Source organism: Panthera uncia, chromosome B1 (genome assembly GCF_023721935.1).
Source record: "Panthera uncia isolate 11264 chromosome B1, Puncia_PCG_1.0, whole genome shotgun sequence".
NCBI lineage: Eukaryota > Metazoa > Chordata > Mammalia > Carnivora > Felidae > Panthera > Panthera uncia.
Window position 1 is genome coordinate 40,617,302 of NC_064811.1, and position 16,521 is coordinate 40,633,822.

The following is a 16,521-nucleotide window of genomic DNA, read 5'->3' on the forward strand; positions in this document are numbered from 1 at the left end:
CAAATAATAATAATCATAAAAGTCATTTTCCTTTCCATGTTGGCTTCCACGAGGTACAGATTAAATGTTAAATGAAGCTCGATCTTAGTACACAGGTTTACATTGGGGGCATGTTTGCTTTTTCCACTAAAAAAATATTTCTATAAGTCTTTTACTGTAAGTTATCTCAGGTCCTCTTTTAGATGTAGTGGGGAGTAAATAATGAATAAATACATAACACATTTCCTCTGTTTTGGGTCATTGATGACTATGCAGCTTTGTTATCGATAAACATGAAGTTCCTACTACACATAAGCACATGCTCCAGAGTTCTGGGGAAACCAAGAGGTACACGAAATGACTTCAGGCCTTAAGGGTCTTGAATCCACCTGTAGGGCTAGAGCATATGGAGAGATAAATAATATCAGGTAGCAAATTCTAAACAGATTTCAAAGATCCATTCTATCTGAACACCCTATAAGACTACTAAATTAGTCATTTGGATATTTGGTCAAAAAGCATTCCGTTTTGAATCAGCTTAAATATTGATATTTTGGCTAACATTTTTCTGAAGGTGGCAAAATTCTCGGGTAACTTTGCTTCTGAATAAGTTTTCACAGAAGTAATTAGTGTTAATGGTAGAAGTTCAGAAAACCAGAAAAGTACAAAGGAGCAAATTAAAATAATCTACAATAATGCTTTGGGTGCTTATTGTATAATATAACACATATACAATATATATAATTCCGTGTCCTGCTTTTTTCACTTTATATAGTGAGAATTCCCGGGTACTAGATGTTCTTCATTAACAAGATTTCTTTTTCTTTTTAATGTTTATTTTGAGAGACAGAGAGCACAAGCAGGTGAGGGGCAGAGAGAGAATCCCAAGTAGGCTTCATGCTGTCAGTGCAGAGCCCAATGCAGGGCTTGAACTCATGAAACATGAGGTCACGGCCTGAGCTGAAACCAAAAGTCCCAGGCCTAACTGTTGGAGCCCCCAGGCACCCCTCTTCAGTAATAAGATTTCTATTGTGCAACGTTTCATTGAAGGATTTGCCCAACAATTACCCTATTGTTTCCAACCTAGTTTTCTTTATTAAATATAATACTGTGATCTACATTGTAGTAATAATGATCATGCTTTTATGAAGCACTTACTATTGTATATGCCAAGCACTATTAAACACTTCATACAAATCATTTTGGTCTCTTAATAATCCTGTGGATTAAGAACTATTATCCCTTGTTTGTAGATAATGTAACCAAGGAGTAGCAGTTAAAGAGCCCACAGCAAGGAAGAGAATTTAACCCCTAATCTGACATAAGTAAATATTCCAAATTGTTTTTTATGAATGAGTAAATAGGACTGTTCAAAGATTCCCACTGCCTACTGAAACATGCAGTTATTGGCTCCAAATTAAGAAATTTGTGGGATTTTTCTCCATTCTCTTCCTCCTTCTTTTTACTTTTTTAAAGGAAGAAAGTTTCTAATGAATATTTAGTGGGTTTTTCTTTTACTTTAGTAATTAATAATCTACTATGATAAAGTATGTTACGTACCCTTAGAGCCCTTATTTTTTCTTTTGTTTTTACTGAGAAATAAAGAACATATAACATTCTACTAGTTTCGGGGGTACAACATAATGATTCAATATTTGCATATATTCTGAAATGACCCACACAATAAATCTAGTTAAAATCCATCGCTATGCATAGTCACAATTTTTTCCTTGTGATGAGAACTTTTAAAGTTCTGATTTTGTTGGCTACAGAAAATAGTAGGAACACAGGCTCCAAAAACGAGCCTCTCAATTTTATTTATTTATTTATTTATTTATTTATTTATTTATTTATTTATTTTACCAGCCTCTCGTTTTTATTGGAGGACAGTAAAACTACTGTAATTAAGAGACATAAGAAAAAAAAGAGGTGGTAAAATTCTGAGTATTACTGTCCTGGGACATGAGCAATGTTCATGTATTTTCAAGTACCTACAGAAAGAGAACTGAACCAAACTAGCTAGATGAGGCCCGGCTCCACTCCTGCTGTTGTAATGACTAGAAAAGGGTGGTTTACACTCAGCTCATCATTTGATGCATATAAAAGAAGGGTTTCTAAAGTGCTTTAAGGATGGGTGAAACGGTTTCATTTCTGAAGTAGTTGAAACTATCCTTGTGGCCAACACACCCTTTTGACCTAGTGCCAAATTGGTTTGATTTTTCAAAAAGTTTCAGTTAGAGAAGGAGAATTAAATGAAACTTTGGAGTGCTCGACGATTCTAAAAATATTACCAAATCTTTCCTAAACTCGAGGGATGAACTTTAGTTGGTGAACATCTTGGAGCTTGAGATCTGCCGACTTGACCCACCGAATCCTAAGTGTTACAAAGGAACCACTGAAGGTCTGAGAAGTTAAATAAAGGAAGGGGTGAAACAGGTGCTTGCCTAACCACAATGTCAATGGACAAACAACCTTTGCCTTCCTAACTAAGTAAGAGGCCTCCGGTTACTTCCAGCCCACCCTGCGGGTGCGTCTTAGTCCATCGAGGGACGGAGGACGCGGCCTCCGTAGTCTTAGCCTCTCCAGCCCCAGAGCCCACCCAGAGTCTCAGGGGCCTCGGGTGGCCTCGCCCTCGGCTAGCAGTAGTAGCAGCAGCAGCAGGAGCAGGAGCTGCGCCAGGGCGGGTGCCAGGACCCAGGAGCTGCCGGGAGGGCGGCTGGGTGGGCCCTGGGTGGGAGCTGTTGTCCCTGCAGCTCGCAGAGGCTGGCGTTGCCAAGGCGCTCGGGGCGCGCGTCCCTAGCAGCCGCCCGCCCACGTCAAAGTTTGTTTAATAATCGCCCAGGTATTTATGCCTGCGGCTCCGGGCAGCCGCCCGGGAGCCAGGACACCTCAGGGCAGCGGATAAGGCGCGGCGGCTGTGGCCTAGGGCACCTCCCCCCCGGCTTCCCGAACCCTGCCCGGTCAGACCCGAGGGGGAGGATGGAAGAACCAGCCGCGCTCTGAGCCCCTCAGGAAAATAACACCCTTCCGGCCACATCACCCCCGGTCGTGCGGAGGCCACCGCCTCGTCCCCTCCACGTCTCCATCTCCCAAAACAGGGCCGAGTGAAAAAGGGAGCGATGGCAGAAAATCTGAGAAAACTGGTCTCGAGCGAAACTTTACAATCGATGCACGACAAGCTAGAGTCCTGGCTGAGGGACTACAACGTGAGTCGGGGTGGGAGAGCCCCGGGAGGCTTTGATTCCTTTGCAGAACCTTCGGCCGGGGTTTCTTAGGGCTGGCTGGGGGAGGCCGCTTAGCAATGGCCAGGAGGTTGTGATTCCTAACAGTGACCCAGTCTCGGACCCAGATCGCGGGAAGGAAGGAAGGGCACCGGTCTGCTGGTGCCCTTTTCTCCCGTCGGCGCCAGGCGGCGCAGGGCTGGCATGGCCTGCGGAGCGCACTCTGGAGTCCCCTCGCGGATCGCACTCTGGAGTCCCCTTCCGGAGCGCTCCTTCCGCCCAGCGGTAACCAAGGACGCTGGCGGCCCTAGCAACGGGAAAGATCCGCGGTCCGCCAGAGATCTGCCCCAGCCTACCACTTTCCTTTCCATCCCCTCCGCCAGCAATCCACCTCCCTACCCCAAACTCGAATTAGTTTTTTACTACACCCTTGTCCTGACTTTCCGCAAGTCCCGGAGGATACTCAGGGGTTGTATCACAATGTATTTTTTTTTATAAAAATACTCCCAGGAGTTGTTAGCCAGAAGTCAGTGAAATGGACACTTGTCAACGTTGCTGGTTTCGTTTGTGTACTGATCTGCATGGCAGGTAGGGCACAGTTTCGACACCAAGGCAGACGTCCGGAGGCCTGTTGCCAAGGCATTTGTAGGAAGCAAATATTCTGTCGTCGAACCCATAAGCGCTCTTCAAGTCTCATTAAGCCTTACCCCCACTGTGGTTCGCGTTAACCGTCCCTGCACATTAAGTACAACTCAGCGTTGCACTTGGTGGATTTGATCCGTCCGTCTTAAATAGGACAGTCCCACTCGTGTGGCGAGTGCAGTGGTCAGGCAGACAGAGCTGGGCACTCGTGGACCCGGAATCAGCCCCCACCCCCACCCCACTCGAGTTCTAGGTCTGGCTCTAGATAGAACTAGCTGAACGACCTGGGGCAATTTATTTCACCTCTCTGGGTCTCAGTATCTCATCTGTTACATAGAAGGGACTCAACCAGATGATATGTAGAATTCTTTTTCAGATCTCAATTTTTAAATTTATTTTTATTAAAAAATTTTTTAATGTTTATTCATTTTTGAGAGAGAGGGACAAAGCATGAGCGAGGGAGGGGGAGAGAGAGAGGGAAACACAGAATCCAAAGCAGCTCCAGGCTCTGAGCTGTCAGCACAGAGCCCGACGTGGGCCCGAACCCACAAATCTGGAAATCATGACCACAGATGAGGAAGGCTGCTCAACTGACTGAGCCACCCAGACGTCCCAATCTCAATTTTTAAACAATTTAAATTGGTTTGTTTCTGAAGTCCCACCAGGAAATTCAACTAGATGCTATGTGAGTCTCTGGGCTATCCCATTCACCCTTTGACCAGGGCTCCTATGGTGGATGGGAGCTCAAAGAACACCAACAACTTCCCCCTTGCCCCCTTACTAGGGTTCAGTGTTTACCACCTTTACCCACTTCTAAAGAACGAGCTCTGTGACTATTTTCTCCCCATCAAGATTGCAGGAAAATTAAAATTTACTCTTAATACATCTTACAGCATTTTCTTTCTTTTTTTCTTTTTCTTTTTCTCTTGTTATTACCCTGTGGCTTAAATAAAGGTTTATGTTTAACATTAAATAAATGTTAAGTGTTTAACAAAGATAACACTAGCATTTGCGTCAAATTAAGTGATTGTTTTAGAAACTGCTCAGAAGTACTGAGAAATGCCAACGTTTATCACACTTAACTTTCTCAGTAACGGTGGTCCATCCCACTTGTCTGTTGTCACCGAAAGCATTTCAGTTAGAATCTCTCCCCTGTGCCAAGTCCCTCCCTCCACCTTTATAAAGACTGCACTCTTCGAGACCAATGCCTTTCCAAAAATTCTACGGCCATTTCCCCAGGCGATCGTTTCTCTCTGGCTCTCTAGTGTCTCTGTTGCATTTGACTGAGGACACTGCCATTCTTCTAAGGCTCTAATAATTTCTCTCCTTGCCTTACCCGCTTCCCTCCTCTGGCAGTTCGTCAAGACTTTAGGAATCTTCTCTTGGGCCTCCATTATTGCTTCTCTCTTACACATATGGCCATGAACCTCATGTCTGTATTTTCAGTTGTGCTATTGTCATCTCAAAACCAAATCAATCTAAAACCTACCTTAGTCTTGCCCATGGCTGGAACAGCGGCCTCTTTCCTGACTTCACGGTCTTCATCCTGTCATACCCCACAAACTTTTCACCAGCTTAATTGGTTGGCATCTACTTTGAAATTCTCACAGAACCCTTTTACCACCTCTGCTGTAACCACCTTTGTCTACCTTCCATCATCGTTCATCTAGATTATTACAAAACTATCTCAAGGTGATTCTTCTAAATGTCAAGTCAGATCAAGTTACTTCTCTGATAAAACCCCCAGACTTTCTGGCCTACTCAGAATAAGACCCAAAATTCCTGCAATGGCCATCGAAATCCTACACAACTGTGCTCCTTTAGACTCTGACCTCATCTGTTGCTCCCTTAATCTACTCCAACAATACTGGTCTTGTTGCTCTAGAGTAAAGCTGTCCAATAGAACTTTCTATTATGGACACATTCTATACAGGCACTGTCCAATATGGTGGCCTATTTTCGTACTTGAATTGTGGCAAGTAGAAACGGAGGAACTGAATTTTAAATTTCATTTAAGTTTAGTTTAATTCCAAATAGTCACATATGGCTAGTGGCTACCCGATTGGACAGAAGAGTCTAGAGCCTGCCAGCCAGGCTCCTGCTTCAGGGCGTTTTGTACTCACTGTTCCCTTCTGCCTGGAAAGCTTTCACCTGTGCACATTTCAGTAGGAGAATAATGTCTTCACCTTATCTCCCCCTTCAAGTCTTTGCTTAAATGTCACCTTCTCAGAAGAGACCACCCTCTTCACAATTGCAGTCTCCTAGCCCCATCCCTGGCACTCGCTGTGTGCCTTCTCTGCTTTATTTCTTCTGTAATAGCTACATCTAATTTTTACTTGTTCTTTTATGTTACTGTCAATTTTTCTCCCTCCTCTTCCCACTAAAATGTAAGCTCCAGAGGGCAGAGATTTCTCCCTTTTCTGCTCATCACTGTATTCTCAGCACTTAGAATAATGCTTGGCTCCCAGCAGTTGCTTCATAAATAATGACTGACTGAATGCCACAACCATTCTCCCAGACACCTGGGTTCTTGGACTCATTTCTCTTCTTGAAACCTCGTATCCAGTGTAGAGTTGAAAGTGATCCCCAGATATCTTTAATTCAGCCTTTATTAAAACTGAGTTGATGGGGCGCCTGGGTGGCTCAGTCGGTTAAGCGTCCGACTTCAGCTCAGGTCAAGATCTCGCGATCTCACGGTCCATGAGTTCGAGCCCCGCGTCGGGCTCTGGGCTGATGGCTCAGAGCCTGGAGCCTGCTTCCGATTCTGTGTCTCCCTCTCTCTCTGCTCCTCCCCCGTTCATGGTCTGTCTCTCTCTCTGTCTCAAAAATAAATAAACGTTAAAAAAAATAAAAAAAATATAAAAAAATATAAAAAAAAAACTGAGTTGAGGGCAAAAGACATGATTTCCAATTAGGGGCATAATTCAGAGGGTGCAAGTGTTTTTAACAGTTTTTCCTTGCATGTGTATCACTAAAGAGAGAGGGTAAGAAAATGTCTATATACTACTTTACTAAAATTTAGGTTACATCTAGACTTATTCCGTGTCTTGTCACCTGCAGTGTGGGTTTGGGTCAACTGCTAAGAGCTTTCCTGTAAGGCTGCAAGTTTGTTTTACTAGTTCCAAGGACTTTTGCCTTGAAACCTTAAGGTGAAGAGTATTCATTGTAGCAAAGCTATATTTGTTAAAATGTTGGTGGTAGAGGTTTGTTCACTAAAAGTTTTAAGTTATGTTTGCTGTGGAAAGTTGATTTTGCTGACTGTGACCACATTGATTTAGTTCTAATTAACTCAAGCAAAATAAAAGGCCATAAATACTAGTCTAGAATTAGGGATGTGATCCAAGTTACCCCTTGGGAAACTGTTATTATTCAGTGAACAAGATCAATGATTTGAGCAGATGAGTTCTAAAACACACTGCAGGTTGTTTTATTTTTCTTCAAACTAGCTAGTATTTGGATTAACAGTTGGATCCTGGCTAGGTTTTCTTCTAACTTTCCCTCATCTAATTTCCTTCATATGGATTCCTATCCCTTCTCCCTTAATCTGTCCATCACCGCTATCTTCTCACTCTGTCCTAAGTATATTGCCAGACACAGTAAATTCTTTAAAAATGTAATTTTCTGCCCCAAAGCCTTTGGTTTTTATTTGTTGGCTGTTTTTTTTTGTAATTGTTTTAATGTTTATTTATTTTTGAGAGACAGAGAGAGAGAGCACAAGTGGGTCAAGGGCAGAGAGAGAGGGAGACACAGAACGTCAGGCTTGAACTCACGAACCCTGAGATCATGATCTGAGCCTAAGTCGGCAGCTTAACCTACTGAGCTACCCAGGCGCCCCTGTTGACTGGTTTTTAATCTTACAACATCCAGCAATCTTCTGGGGCCTTGGCAAAACCACTGTTTGCTTGATTTTTTAAAAAACTTTATTTATTTAAAATTTATTTATTGAAAAAAATTTCAAGAAGGAATAGTTTTCAGAACCCCACTAGAGAAACATAATAAAAACGACAGCAAACATTGCCAATTCACTTTCTTTCAGTTATCAAAGAGAAGCTGATTATTATATTGCTTGGCCTTTAAAACTTGGGTTCCATCGGCTGTTCAGGGACAGCTTGGTGCAAACATGTAACTCTCAGGATTGTTTTTTCCTCCTTTGTGGCTATTGAGAATGTTGGTGAGAGCCATCGATAATCCCTTCTTGTTGAACCAAAACCTGAGCTAGTTATTAAGAGCTTAAGAATTCACTCAACAAATGGTTATTTAGTTTCTGCTACCTGTGAACCTTTGGCCTAGACACTCTGTATTTACAGCTTTGGCGGTGTACTTTTATTGATTAGTTTATTCAACAAAATATTTTTTCAGAGTTTATGATATGTCTATCTGTGCTGGATGCTAGGAATAGAAACGTCAGTTGCATCTTAATGATGAGGTTCCAGTTGGAGCGGAGGATGAGGGGTAGAGGACGCAGCTTGTGCAAAAAGCAGGGAGGCATGAAGAAGCCGGCCTATGTAGGGGGCCTGTGAATAGTTCACGGCAAGGAGTGGAAGTGAGATGAGGCTGGGGACGTGGGGTGGTTGCGGCCAGAAGGTAGAGGCCTTGGACAGTGTGTTAAGGAGTTTGGACTTTACCCTGGGGGCAATGGAGGAAAACTAAAAGCACCATGCGGTGAAGACACATGTTTGGATTGTTTGGAAAGGTTGCTCTAGCTGCAGCCTGATGGGGAAATTGGAAATTCTAGGGAGGACGGACAGAGCTGGGCAATATTTTAGGCAAGAATCAGCCCCTTGTAAACTATGCTGGCACATTCAGTAAACAAGGTCCGACTCTGAGAATGGTTCTGCAGATTCAAGTAAGAGTATGTGGCCCCAAATGCCCACAATTGATCATGCAACATCTGTATGGTCTTCTTGGTCAACTTTGTGAAAGGGTCAAACACCCACCTATGCAGAACTGGGTTCTGATTATTAATGACTCTATAGAGATATTAAGATGAGAAATTAACCTCTGTCCAATGTCAGCAGTACCTGGAGAAGGTCAGCTCTGGGCTGAAACTCTCCTCCTCCTTAGGTGCTTTTCTTTCCACGCAGAGTCTTGTGAACTAGGGAGCTACCTTTGGTCAGATGCTCTGAGATTTATTACTTTTTAAAATGTACTGTATGTAATTATAGGGGGCAAATGGTAAGTTCTTACTACACCCTTGATAGCCCCATCCTTATGATAGGACAAGATTCCATTTCTTGAAGTAAATTAATAGACACCAAGACATTACATTCTGGGAACTTTTGATTATTTGATATGTGAATGGGGATAATAGGGAGAGCTGATAATGCTTCCTCTTGAATTACTTTCTTGTTGTTATAGAAATCTGCCCTCTTAAGCAACAACAGCATATCAACTACCAGTACATAAAAAGGAGATTGCAGGGGTGCCTGGGTGGCTCAGTCAGTTGAGCATCCAACTCTTGATTTCTGGCTCAGGTCATGATCCCAGGGTCATGGGATTGAGCCCTGTGTCAAGCACCGTTGGGCTCTGTGCTGAGCGTGGAGCCTGCTTAAGATCCTTTCTCTCTCCCTCTGCCCCTCTCCACAGCTCTCTCTCTCTCTGTCTCTCTCTCTCTCAAATAAAAAACAAAAACAAAAAGGAGATCTCAAAGAGGCATCTCCTCGGTTTTCAGATAATCTTTGTGGTTGAAATAGATGTCTCCATGCCAAAATATCCCTGATTCTCAGTACAAAAGGTTGTTGTGGTTACTATGGTGTCACCAAACAGACTCCCTGGCTGCCTTTGCCCTTCCCCGTAGTGAACATACCTCTACATTCTTGGGGATTCTCTCTAATTAGTAAATTTATAGAAAACATTTCTTTCCCTTTATCTCTTTCCTCCTATGCTGCAGTGATTAATAAAACCCCAAATCTTAGTGTCTGAACTTCGGTAAAAGAGGTTTTTCATTCCTGCATAATATGATGGCAACTCTTCTCCACCATTGGCTCCGTGTCAGGTGCCCTCCATCTGGCGGAGCAGCCATCACATCACGGGACCTCAAAGATCTGTAGGGAGAAAGAGAGAGCGCACTGAAATTATACACACCTCTTTCACTCATCTTCCCTTGACCAGAAGAATTGTTATGTGGCTCCAGCCTCATTGTAAAGGAGCCTGACAAATGGAGAGCAGATGGAATATTTATTTGGGGCCACGGTTTTTGCCACAGCAACTCATGATGAATCCATGGTTGTGAAAGAACTTGACAAGCGATTGAGGCAGATTATTTCAACAGAGGGCCAGATTATTTTATTTTTAACAGGGGGCTGTTGACAGTCCTTTCTTATTTTCATCTTGGACAAACTTGTTAATGGCAACATCATCACTGTTTAATATTTAAGGATAATAATGAAAGAAATCCAATAGACATATTAACCGCAAGTCAAGACATTAAAATCCCAGTGGTGAGGTCTAAATAGAAGCTTTTGCTAAATTGTTGGGGTATAAATAAGCCTACTCCTCTTGTACCCGAAATTCAGTATTCTGGTTTTAAAACATTGTTGTGGAGCTGGTGCGTTCATGACAAAGTCAGCCATGCTGTAATATTGAAGGTTGATTTTGGAAACAGAGCTATTTGAAAGCCTGCCCGCGTACGGGACAGCCACTTCCCTGGAGGACTAGTTGTAGCCTGTTATAACCCCCATCATCAAGGCTTTCAAAGACTTGAAAGCTTGCAAAGCACTCTTCATGCGTTATTGCCTTTAAACCTTATAAGAACTTATGAAATAGCAGGTTTTATTTTCTACATTTTACAGATGAGGAAACCAAACCTCAGGAGGGCAGCTAACCTGCTTGAGGTCACTGCAGTAGAAAGGGTTGAACTTGGATTTGAAACTAGGTCCTTTGCTTGCCAAATTCATTCTCTTCTCTCCTCCAGGGGGAGGGAAGGTGTAATAAGGAAATTTCACTCACTTGCAGTGCCCATCTCCTGCCATCTTTCTGTGCCTCTCCCCTCTCGTACACGTGTGCTGGACAGAAGGAAAAAAGGAGGTAGAAATTAAGGCTTTTGTTTCCCATGTGTGAATTTCCATGACTGGCTGCAAGCAGCTACATAATGCTATCCCTCAGGCTAGTCTCTACACGCTTACTGTCATCGTTTCTTTTCCTTGCTCATCTACTAATTCTCTAACTGGCAAGTTTGGAATGGCATTCTTGTATGTAAAATTAGTTTTCTTAACGTTTATTTATTTTTGAGAGAGAGAAGAGAGCAAGTGGGGGAGGAGCAGAGAGAGAGGGAGACACAGAATCTGAAGCAGGCTCCAGGCTCTGAGCTGTCAGCACAGAGCCTGATGTGGGGCTCAAACTCATGAACGGTGAGATCATGACCTGAGCCGACACTTAACCAACTGAGCCAGCCAGGCTCCCCTTAAAATTCTTTTTTTTTTTTTAAATAAAAGTTTAAAAAATAAAGTCGGGTAAATAATGTAATGTTGCAATAGGATTCATGTTTTTTTTTTTAATATGAAATTTATTGTCAAATTGGTTTCCATACAACACCCAGTGCTCATCCCAACAGGTGCCCTCCTCAAAGCCCATCACCTACTTTCCCCTCCCTCCCACCCCCTATCAACCCTCAGTTTGTTCTCAGTTTTTAAGAGTCTCTTATGTTTTGGCTTCCCCTCCACCAACCTTTTTTTTTTTTCCCTTCCTCTCCCCCATGGTCTTCTGTTAAGTTTCTCAGGATCCACATAAGAGTGAAAACATATGGTATCTGTCTTTCTCTGTATGACTTATTTCACTTAGCATAACACTCTCCAGTTCCAACCACGTTGCTACAAAAGGCCATATGTCATTCTTTCTCATTGCCATGTAGTATTCCATTGTATATATAAACCACAACTTCTTTATCCATTCATCAATTGATGGACATTTAGGCTCTTTGCATAATTTGGCTACTGTTGAAAGTGCTGCTATAAACATTGGGGTACAAGTGCCCCTATTCATGTTTTAAAGGAATGTTGCGGTGAATCCTTTGTACTGTTAATTCTTACCTAATATATATGAAGTGTATTTTGTGTGTGTGAGACTGAGGTTTATTTTTTCTTTTTAAAGTTTATTTTGAGAGAGAGAGAGAAAGTGAGCGCAATTAGGGGAGGGGCAGAGGAAGAGGAAGACAGAATCCCAAGCAGGCCCTGCACCGTCAGCACAGACTCCGATGTGGGGTTTGAACTCATGAACCACCAGATCATGACCTGAGCCGACGTCGGATGCTTAACCAACTGAGCCGTGCAGGCGCCCTGAGACTGAGGTTTCTTAGAAGGGAAATCAGTGTATTTTGTGCTCTTCGAACTTCAGTTTGAAAGTTGATTAAAGATATGCAGCGATATATTTTATTAACTCAGTGATGGAAAGCTTTTTCTTTTTCATGTTGTGGAGGTGCTTCGAGGTCAGGAGTAGAACCAAAGGCGGGAGAGAACCACTGGTAAAGGCATGGGTGATCAGGCTGAAATGTTAACAAGTCAAGGCTGCTCGGTAAAAGGTGTGTAAGGACGGGAAAGGGTGGGTGGTGGTTCTGCAACATGCGTCACGTGTGCAAAGGCAAGGCTGGGGCGGAGAGAGTTGCTGGAGGGAAGCGCAGGGGAGTACGGCCCGACAAGTCACGCGGAGGCATGTTATGAAGGATTTGGGAAATCAGGCAACATTTAGGCTTCATATTATCAGGAGCTTCTGTTTGGGCAAGAGAGCAAGGACCTCGAAGGGATCGGAGCAAAGCCACTGTCCTGCTGCTCTCCTTCTTGCACCTGGGAACTTCTTGAAAGAGTCACGTGTCCTCATTGTCTTTGCTTCTTCTCTGCTCCCATTTGTCCCTCAACCCCGTGCAATCTGGAAATGCAGCAAATATCCCCACGCCATTCTGCTGTCACTGCTCTCATCGTGGTCACCAGAGGCCACTGGATGGCCAAGTCCTACTTCTTTTTCCCAGTCCTTATCTCCTTGATTTCTCTGCAGCAATTGATGCACTGAGTTCTATGGCTTTAGCTACTTCCCAGATGCCGGTGACCCCCAAATCTATCTCTAGCTTGCGGCTTTCTTCGGAGCTCCCGACCTGAGTGACCACCAGCTTTCCAACCAGGACCCTGTGGACACTGTACATCCTCCAACCCGACAGGAACCCAGCAGGACTAGTTTTCCCCTCTCCAGCCTTGCTGCTTCTCCCACTTGGGTCCTCTGGTTGGGCAATGGCACCGCATTCTCCGCTGTGGTCCAAGTCAGAAACTTGGGGCCCCTTTCTCCATCATGCCTCCCAAATGGGTTCATCACACTCCCAGGATTCTACCTTTAAATACCCACCGAATATGTCCCATATTTTCCCCTCTTGCTACCACTGCCCTTATTCAAGGGCCCGTCATTTCTTACACGGGCGGGAAAATCTAGGGTAAGTTAGGGCACGCCGCAAGCAAACTTCGTTGCGGAAATATCTGTGCCTGCAGGGAGTAGACTCACAGACCCAGGAGATGCATGCTGTCCAGAGAACTCTGCCCTTGACCGAACTCACGGTATGTGAGTTCCACTCTCACATACCTTCTCCTTCCACTCTCTCTGTCTGCTGAAGGCTTCCAGAGCCGCACCTCCAACCCCCACCACTCGGCTGAGATCCAGATGCCTTTCCTGCTGCTCTTGATACAGTGCCATGGATGCGAGCTTGGCTCTGTGTCAAAGGCTGCAGGAACGGGCTTAATTTCCAGCTCGACCACATTTTCTCCAAATTACTTAAGATCTCGTTTTGTTTTTTTTTTTTCTCCTTGGTGGATTTGGGATCACAGATGGTACCCATTTTGTAGGGTTGCTTTGAGGATTAAATGAAACTGTATTTAGAGCACTTTGCACAGGGCTTGGCTGGCACGAAGTAAGCGCTCAATAATTGTTGGGTACAATTACTAGACAGCTCTCTCTGAAGGTCCTGCGGGTCCCCTACACTGTCTGAAAATCCCTCTGACACCTATCTGTTTCCCACCCATCTGTTCCCACCTATCTGTTTCCCATCAGAGCTGTCTGCTTCTGCCAGAGTGATTTTTGTAAAACGCAGAATAAATGGGACCATGTCACCACCCTCCTCTACCCACCCCTTCAATCTTTCAGTGATGGGCTGGAGCCCACAGCCCTTCGTGGGGCGTATAAAGTTTATCATTATCTGGTCTCCAGACCCTGTACTCCACTTTGCTACCTTGCTGCTCCTTGTCTTGGTACCTGCTGTTCCTCCTTTTGAAATATCTTGATTTCTTACCCCTCACTGCTCACTAGGGTGCGCTTTGCTCCTTCTACAGCTCACCATCCCCCTAGAGCACTTGGCACACTCTAAGGTGACCATTAGTCCTCTCTGGGCGTCTCCCATTTTCCATCTCGTGTCCCCAGCTGGTGCTGTCATTGACAGCAGGCAACTTTTAATTTTTTCAAGGTAGCTTTGTTTCCTGAGCTAGCAGCCCAATGCCTTATGAATGATAGGAACTCAATGATTTATGAAGGGATGAGCTTTGGAATTAGGAGACAGCACAATTAGTTCATATCTTTGCTCTATTCATTTTGCGGGAGTGATTGTTAGAATAACGTGACTCTATTGTGTCTGGCGTGGTGCTTTGTGTTAGAAGCATGTTGTGAGAGGTCTTGGGATCAGAAGCTCTCTCCCACTGTGTATTCTCTTCTGTTATTTAAGTTGTGTGAACAAGCCCCCTTAAGAAACATTCCTGTGGGCACCTCCTTTGTACCGGGCACTGGGCAAGGGATAGGAGCATATGGTAATAATACTACAGCAATACTTTGAATTATTATGCACCTAAGTTAGCTCGGGAGATCGGCCACCTCCTAAGTATGAGTAAACAGGGGTTCCTATTTAAAATATCTTTTCTAAGAGAATATAGTGAATAAGTGTAAAACTATATTTGAATCGAGGCTTACCTTATCCTCTACCATTGCCCCCTTCAGTACCACACTCTACCTCATCGGTACAGATTGTTGAGTGCCTTCTGTCTCTGAGACGCTAGAGAGGCATTGTTGGGATTTAATTCTCCTAACACACTCTGCAAGGTGTCATCCCCATTTTCCTGGAGAGGAAACGGACTCAGACAGATTAACTAACCTGTGCAGGATCGCACAGCATGGTGGCAGGTGACAGAGCAGAGAAAATCGCTCAGGTCTGCTGGACCCCCGGGCCCCATTCTCTGTCCACTTAGCAAATGGCATGACCCAGCCAGAGGGCGAAAGCCTGTTCGAAAGCAACAGGTTCACCGTGATGAGTGCAGGAATGAAACAGCAAGGTCAAGGAGCAGCTGGTTCAACAAGGGAGGGACGGACATAGCTGTTCAGCTGTAGGTTCCAAGTGTTCTGATTATGTCAATATTTACGCCATTAAGTTATTCATTCCTTCATTCATTCATTTGTCAAATATTTTGGGGCCCTTCCATTTGTTATGCATGCTAGCGGCAACTGATACAAACAGGCAAAAGACCAAGTAATTTTTTAAAAGAGCTCCTAGTCTCTTTAGGAGAGGGGGATAGAAGGATGAGACAGAAACAAATGGCTGCGTCCGAAATAGGCGCCACAACAGAGCTTGTCCCCGGGTGCTATCCACCGGGCATGGACGTAAACCAGAGGCGGCACCCAGGTTGCTGTGAGTCCGTGCCATCCAAACTCCTCCCTGGCCCTCTAGGGTCTGTCCTGCCAACCCCTCTCACCTTCGGTGTTTCTGTCACACGCGCTTACTTTTGGTTCCCAAGGTGGCTTAAGTTGTTCCTGCCTCTGCCGCGGGGCCTTTGCCCCTGCCGTTTCCACAGCGTGGCACAGCCTTCCTTCAGGAATCCGCGGCCAGACTTGGCTCTGTGTCTCCCCCTCAGGGAGGCCTTTCCTGCTGGCCCTCCCCATTCACTCGTGTCACATCAGCCTGTCCTCCCTCTGCTCCCGGCACTTCTCATGATCTTAAGAGCATGGGCTTTGCAACAGGCTGCCTGGGCTCCAGTCTCAGGTCTGCCATTTTCCTGGGTAGGTAACCTCAGACAAGTTATTTAGCCCCTCTGCACGTCAGTTTTCTCATCTGAAAATGGGGATGCTAACAGTGGTACTCCTACCTCACAGTGTAGTGTTGAGGGGGGTAACCGAGCTTATGTATGCAAAGCGTTGACCCTGCCCGGTGTGTGGGAGGTATGCAATAAACACAGAGGGCGTGAGTCTTCTTGTCATTTTTACGTCCAGTACTTACTGGGTTTGACCACAGAGACCACAGAATACAGGGCTGGAGTGCCATAAGTGACCAGGCCAGCACAGCCTCTGTCCACAAGGAGCTTACTGCCCGTCTGAACCACTTCTCTTGTTGACACACATATGCATTTGACCTGTAGCCTTTTGCCTGCAGGTTATCTAAACTTTTCCTCTTTGTTCTAGTTTTTGTTTTTTTTTTAATATGTATTCATTTTTAGAGACAGAGAGAGAGAGAGAGAGCGCATGAGCAGGGGAAGGGCAGAGAGGGAGGGAGACACAGAATCCAAAGCAGGCTCCAGGTTCCGAGCTGTCAGCACAGAGCCCGACGCGGGGCTCCAACCCACAAACTGTGAGGTCATGACCTGAGCCGAAGTGGGCCGCTTAACTGACTGAGCCACCCAGGCGCCCCTTTGTTCTGGTTTCTAATCGTCTTCACACCCTGCTTCCCGTCTTG

The 16,521-nt window shown here is 44.7% G+C and overlaps 1 protein-coding gene across 3 annotated transcripts in view; it reads left to right on the plus strand.

Moving 5' to 3' along the window:
- Positions 1–2,827: 2,827 nt before the first annotated feature.
- Positions 2,828–16,521, plus strand: part of SPATA18 (spermatogenesis associated 18) — a 35,734-nt gene continuing 22,040 nt past the window's right edge. For 2 of the 3 annotated variants that reach the window (XM_049632062.1, XM_049632063.1), the window contains exon 1: positions 2,829–3,185. In XM_049632062.1, coding sequence (XP_049488019.1) covers positions 3,099–3,185 — 87 coding nt within the window. In that variant the 5' untranslated portion in view covers positions 2,829–3,098. Of the gene's footprint in view, positions 3,186–16,521 lie in introns of all 3 variants that reach the window. The other variant, XR_007458106.1, reaches the window with a different exon arrangement.